The sequence below is a fragment of the Mus pahari genome, chromosome 13 (assembly GCF_900095145.1).
Source record: "Mus pahari chromosome 13, PAHARI_EIJ_v1.1, whole genome shotgun sequence".
NCBI classification, from domain to species: Eukaryota; Metazoa; Chordata; class Mammalia; order Rodentia; family Muridae; genus Mus; species Mus pahari.
This window is the reverse complement of record NC_034602.1, coordinates 77,519,381-77,526,087: the sequence shown is the minus strand read 5'-3', so window position 1 is coordinate 77,526,087 and position 6,707 is coordinate 77,519,381. Positions and strand designations below refer to the sequence as shown.

Sequence of the window (6,707 nt, the reverse complement as noted above, 5' to 3'; positions counted from 1 at the left end):
CTCTCTCTCTCTCTCTCTCTCTCTCTCTCTCTCTCTCTCTCTCTCTCAGCCTTAAGGAGATTCTGACCTTACATCTGTAATCTCAGCACCTGGGAGACTAAGGCAGGTTAATAGTGAGTTCAAAACCAGCATGGGATACATAGCAAGACTCTGTCTCAAAGGAACAAAACTAAAATGAAATTTGCCCTTGGGGGGATATTATCCTAAGTATACACCAGACTCAAAAAGACTATCCTTTGATCTTACTTGTATTTTGCATGAAAAAGAAGATGAACTCTATAGAGAATAAAACCATGGTTACTGGGTAAGGAGAGAGGTATGGGATAATGTAGGTCAGAGATAGACCTGAGACATCTGCAGAAGAGGTATAGGATAATCAAGTCTAAAGATCTAACATTAAATTAATAATATACTATATTGAACTTATTAGTTGGGTAATTATCTAACAGAACAAAATGGGTTAACCGTAACAGGATGCTTATTAATTTATTATCATGCTATATAACAGTACTATATACAATTTTTTATTTAATAAAAAAATCCAAGCCTGTTTGATGGTTTAGCAAGTAAAAACACCTGTTCAGCAAGCCCACTAAACTGTGTTTAAACTGTGAAAACCACAAACAGGACCTAAGATCCAAGAAGACCTTCGATTTCAGAGATAAGGGCTCTACTGAAATCATACAATGTTAGCCAAAAGTTGTCTAACAATATTCTACAGGTAAAATTTTTTTTTTCAGAAAACATACTTGTAAGTAGTTTAAGAGGTAAAAACACATATGAACTGTCTAATGGTGGCAAATCAGACTTAACTGCCTTTAAAAGCAAATACACCAAACAAGTCACTCATATCTATGTCTGGTCAAACCCTCAAGTCTGTTTCTTTCCTCACATATCTTGATTTCAAAATCTTTGTGATAAGTGGTGGCTCACTCCTGCAGTCATACTCAGGAGTCTCAGCCAGGATGGCCACTGGCTTGATACCAGCCTGAGCCACAGAGGAAGACCCTATCTCAAAACAAAAGGACAATACGAAATCATTAGGAATAATTTTATAAGTCTTAAAAATCACTTCTTAGATGGGCATGGTGGTGCACAGCTTTAATTCCAGCACTTGGGAGGCAGAGGCAGGTGGATTTCTGAGTTTGCTTCTTTATCATAAGTATAAAAATAGATACGAGCCATAAAGTTTGGGAAAAAAAGAAAATAAGCATGAATATAGCAGTTACTAGCTTACTAGCTGTCTTATTGTCACTATCTTTTTTCTATAAGATAGGCCAGATTTCATTACCTTCCTATATCATAAACTCACCTGGTTCATCACTTAAAATTATAAAGAGCTATCCTTAATTTTTAGTGTAAGAAAGGACCCAAGAATACTCTTGAAATGCATAAAGTTAGAAATATTTTGATTGATGTGGTAGCCTGCTATGGTTCCCAGAACAGTAGTAATCTTCCATCTGTAACTTTCTACTAAAAAGGAAATCTACTAGATGTTTATAATTCTTTTTTTAAAAAAAAAAGAAAGGAGGGCTGGAGAGATAGATGGCTCAGCAGTTAAGAGCACTGACTGCTCTTCCAAAGGTCCTGAGTTCAAATGTCAACAACCATCCATAACGAGATCTGACGCCCTCTTCTGGACTGTCTGAAGACAGCTACAATGTACTTACATATAATAAATAAAAATAAAAATAATTCACAACTGGAAGGAAGGAAGGAAGGAAGGAAGGAAGGAAGGAAGGAAGGAAGGAAGGAAGGAAGGAAGGAGTAATGATGGTACATGCCTTTACTCTCAGCACTCAGAAGGCAGAAGCAGTCAGATCTCGGAGTCTGTCAACCTGACTATGGAGCAGTTTCCAGGAAAACCAGGGCTGCACAGAAAAAATGTGTCGGGGGATGGGGGCAAGAACTCAAACACACCCAAACACATACTCAAAAGACCATTTTTTATTAGAATTAATGTCAGTAATGTTTTAATTTGAAATATCACAGAAATTTTAGCAAATAATAAATTAAGTCAAGAAGGAGATCACTTATGTATTGTCTAGTCTTTCAGTTAAACACTAGGTGCAAGGGTGAAAAACAATCAATTCACACAGAGAGCCTGCTTGTCCTAACTGGGCAAGCTCCTGTGCCTCTCCTTAGAAATGGCCTCATCAATGCAGCCCCAGAAACCACTCAAATGAGGAGGGCAGGAAGGGAGAGAACAACTGTAGAAACATCAAATTAAATACACCATGATTTATCTCAAGCACATAAAATATTTTTACCAATTTTTGATGGAAATAATGTCTCATCATCCAGCTGGTCCTGAACCCAAGTCATCAAGTAATCAATATACTTTGGTGCAGAACACTTAATGGGCTTTTTTATGTTTGTTCCATCTGCCCAGTGATATTCATATCTGCAATAGAAAAATTACATCAGAAGAGAGGTATACATGTATGCATACATGTATTCTGAATGCATACACTAACATGTTTTAAATAATCTGTTCTTCCAGTTAAGTACAAATTTCCAATCCTGCTTTACATTTACCACAATCCACCTAAGGAGATCAAACTCATCTTCTACTTAGAGGTTTCCTTACCTGTCTGGTTTTCTATCTCTTCCTTTCTTTCTCTTTTTCTTTCCCTATCTCACTCTGTAACTCAGAGATTCACCTGTCTCTGCCTCCCAAACACTGGGGTTAAAACACAGGCTACCATGAACAGCTCCTGAATTTTCTTAAAGAGCTTTCTCTAATACAGGGTAGAATAATATATTGCTGAAGTGGAAAAACTAACTTCTGTCCTATGATGCCTATCTTTGAACTTGAAGCTTTTCATCCTTACATAAAATGCAGCACAATTCTTTTTCCTTGGGGGCTTTAAATTTGGGGTCAAGTATAAAGAATGACAGAAAACTCACAGCAAAACCAATATAAATAAGAATGGTGCAATAGGTTAGTATGGTTGGCTAAGGAACCCTTAATATACCCTTAAAAGCCCTTTAAAAAACTGGCAATTCAAAAATGTTCATGTTTTGGATATTAACATTACCCTTTGATTTAATAGACATTTAATATGTAACCATCACGTGAGAAACGCAAGGTTAAGAACAAGGAACACTAAAATGAAGTGTGTTGCCCCTACTCTGAAAAACAAGGTTAGCAGAAGAGATGCTCATAAATGTGTAAGTAAAAATGTATATGAGGGGGCTGGTGAGATGGCTCAGCGGGTAAGAGCACCCGACTGCTCTTCCAAAGGCCCTGAGTTCAAATCCCAGCAACCAGTATCCAGAAGGAGATCTGACTCCCTCTTCTGGAGTGTCTGAAGACAACTACAGTGTACTTACATATAATAAATAAATCTTAAAAAAAAAAAAAAAGTATATAAACTGCCTGTCTAAAATGAACCATTTATCCTTGAAAGATCTACCACAATCATGTTTATCAACTTGTCACTGATACACGGGTGATCACTCACATCCACATATAACAAAGATAAAACAAATTACTTCAGGCCAAACCCTCAAATCATTTTCTTAATTCTCATTCTCTCATTCTGTCTGCCTGTATGTATCATCCCCCACCCCACCCCACCCCTCTCTCTCACACACTCACTCTGACTTTAAGATAATAAACTCTTCTTGCAAACTCTACAATATACACTTGTATCAACAAAACCCTAAAGAACTAAGTTCATAGCTAAAACTCCAAAATATAGAAAAGTATAAAATGAACTGTTATTTAGATTTTTAGTTCCCAACATTTCTTCTGATGCTTCACTTTTATAATCAACTGTTTCATAACCTTTGATGGTCACAGGGAGTGACTATCAAATCCAGTACGAAGTTTCAAAAGGGAGATCTGCCAAACACCTACTGGTACCCTGCTATGGTCAGTCACTTTATCAATCACGAATCTTCTCTTATTACAAAATTGAAATACTTGGAGCAATTTAAGCCTATTTCTTCATCTTTGATACTCTTGAGAACAGAGACTTAACAATTATTGAGAGTAGGACTTAACTATTATTATTGTTCACTTAAGAAACATGAGCTTAGGGTTTAACTCAACAGTTAAGTATGCTTGCTGCTCTTACAGAGGACCTGGGTTCATTTTCCAGTACCCAAATGGTAATTCGAAGCTACCTGTAACTCCAGCTCTAGATCTGATATCTTCTTCTGGCCTCTGAAGGCCCTTACATGCACATGGTGCACACATACACACAGTGAATAAATAAAAGAACCTTTAAGAAACAAGAAGGTAGGCTGAAGAGATGACTCAGTAGTTAAAAGTGCTGGCTGTTCTTCCAGAGAACTCGGGTTCAATTGTCAGCATACACACAGCAGCTCACAACTGTCTATGACTCCAGTCCCAGAGGAACCAACACCCTGACAGATGGACATGAAGGCAAAGCACCAACGCTCATTTAAAAAGGAAACAAGAGGCATCTGTATTTTCTCTCGAAATTAAGAAACTTGAAAGTTTTTCTTTCTTCACAATCATGTTTGTTAACTTGTTATTGATTCTCAGGTGTTCATTCACTTCCACATATAACAACCAATTGCAAACACAGTAAATCTGAAATTCATATTCACTGTCCTGAAGATTAAAAAAAAATAAATCACCTCAACATTCAGTATCCTAAGACTTTTTGGAAACTGAAACAACTACATATTGCTTACACCTCTAGCACTTAAACCTACTATTCCTATTTTTTTCTTTTGTTATGTTTATAATTAAGATCATGTTAGGGTTTGAGTTTGAGCCACACCACAGGCTCACGTGCAGGCTTGAGTGTAAAACTTTTACAAACAGTGCTGGTATACTACTGGGGACTGGCTGGCCTTGAAGGTTACAGTGGAGATGTTTCTCCTTCTGATTCTCCACTTTCCTTCCTGATCCTTCAATAGGTCTCACTCTATAAACTCTCTCTGCTCCGTGCCAACCCATCAGCCATGCCTTCCCCACCATGACAGGCTGAAATGCCCTGAACAAAGAGCTGAGCATGGTTGGCACAGCATAACCTTAACACAAGAGACATACTCAGGAGGATTCTAGTCTAATGCCTCCCTGGGCCACATAGAGAAGAAGCAGTCTTCAAACAATTGTTTTATTGTTTTTTTAAGGAAAAAGACAGAGAGGGGAGCAAGTGGGCAGGCAATGTGCTACAGAGGAATCTGCCTTTTTCAAGAAGGCAGAACTACTCTGTTCCTGCATGCAAATTAACCATGTAATTGTAAAATTAAAACCATCCATTTTCACATGAAACCTAAAACATATGAATACCAATAATACCAGCAGGAATTAAGTTATAAAAGGGAATTTCATTTCTCCAATGCCCTTTTACACTACGAAATTTTAAAATAGCAACAGAAATTTGATAAAACTAAGACATTATCGTGTCTGAAACAGAACATTTAGTCAAAGGGATATCTAATTTAAAAACAAATTTGATAAAGAAAGACAATTCAATTAAAGAACTACAGAGGATCGATCAGGAGTGCTGGTAACACATCTTTAATCCCAACACTCGGGAGGCAGAGGCAGGCAAATCTCTGTGAGTCGCACACCGACCTGGTCTATGCAGGGAGTTCCAGGACTGCTCAGGATACACAAACGCTGTCTCAAAAAGCAACAACACAAGTTCCATAAAGAACAGTTCTCCAAAATAAAGAGTTCCTTGAGAGGAGAAACTCACCAGGTAAAATTCTAACAGAAGAGCTCTAAAGGAAACAGGGACATGGGACGTGGGAAAGCTCCTCTCTGTGGGCAAGAAAGCAGGGCAGACCAAACACAGTTCTCTGCTCTTCTAGTGAGAATGGCCAGTGTGTGGTTTACCTCCTTCGAAGAGAGTAACATGACTTTCCTGAGCTCCCACATCTCTGACGCAAGTTCTTTGACCAGCTAACTAAATTCCTTATGCTCATGAGATATATTAGTCAGTATTTTTCTGGTGAATGTTAGAATATGAAGTAAAATATGTATTTACATATCACTAAATAGCAGCAGTCTTTACTAGGAGCAATAGTAAAAAGCCAACTTCAAAAGGGAATTGGCCCAACCAATATTTATTGATTACTGAGGAGATGGTAAGTGCTATCTTTATACCAAGACAGATTTAAAAGAATAAAGAACTGCATGGCATACCTGATCTGATCCTGAGCACACACACACACACACAGTGTCAACACAACACAATGAAAAATGCAATCATCCTAAGAAGTGAAAGCACTAGGTATGGAGAGACACCTCAGCTGTCTACAGCGTTCCAAGCTCTTCCAGAGAACCCAGGATGAGCTCCAACTTCAAGCAGCTCCAGGAGATCAGATGTCTCTGGCCACTGGGGACACTTGCACTCAACATGCACACACCTACACACAACCAACCGACACACAAATTGACAATCTTTTTAAAGAACACATTTATACTAAAGAATCCTAAGCAGGTCCAAAGGGAAAGAAATGTTTAGCAGGGGCCTGTAACAAAGGTAAGACGTTTTAAAATATTAACATAAGATAAAAAGAAGAACAAAAGAGAAAGAAATTGTCCAAGAAAGATATTTGAGGCAGAAGAAACAGAGTGACTGGCAAGGAGTTTCTAGAAAGCTGATTCAGGTGGATGGAGAAAGACAGAGTGTAAGGAAGGAGAGGAAAGGCATAAAGGCGGAAGGAAGGAAGGAAGGAAGGAAGGAAGGAAGGAAGGAAGGAAGGAAGGAAGG

At 38.1% G+C, this 6,707-nt stretch overlaps 1 protein-coding gene across 1 annotated transcript in view; it reads right to left on the bottom strand.

Moving 5' to 3' along the window:
- The window catches only part of Mob1b (MOB kinase activator 1B), a 31,121-nt gene that overhangs the window by 5,943 nt on the left and 18,471 nt on the right, over window positions 1-6,707 (bottom strand). The window contains exon 3 of the mRNA XM_021210330.2: window positions 2,271-2,404. Within this exon, the coding sequence (XP_021065989.1) occupies window positions 2,271-2,404 (134 nt within the window). The remainder of the gene's footprint in view (window positions 1-2,270; window positions 2,405-6,707) is intronic.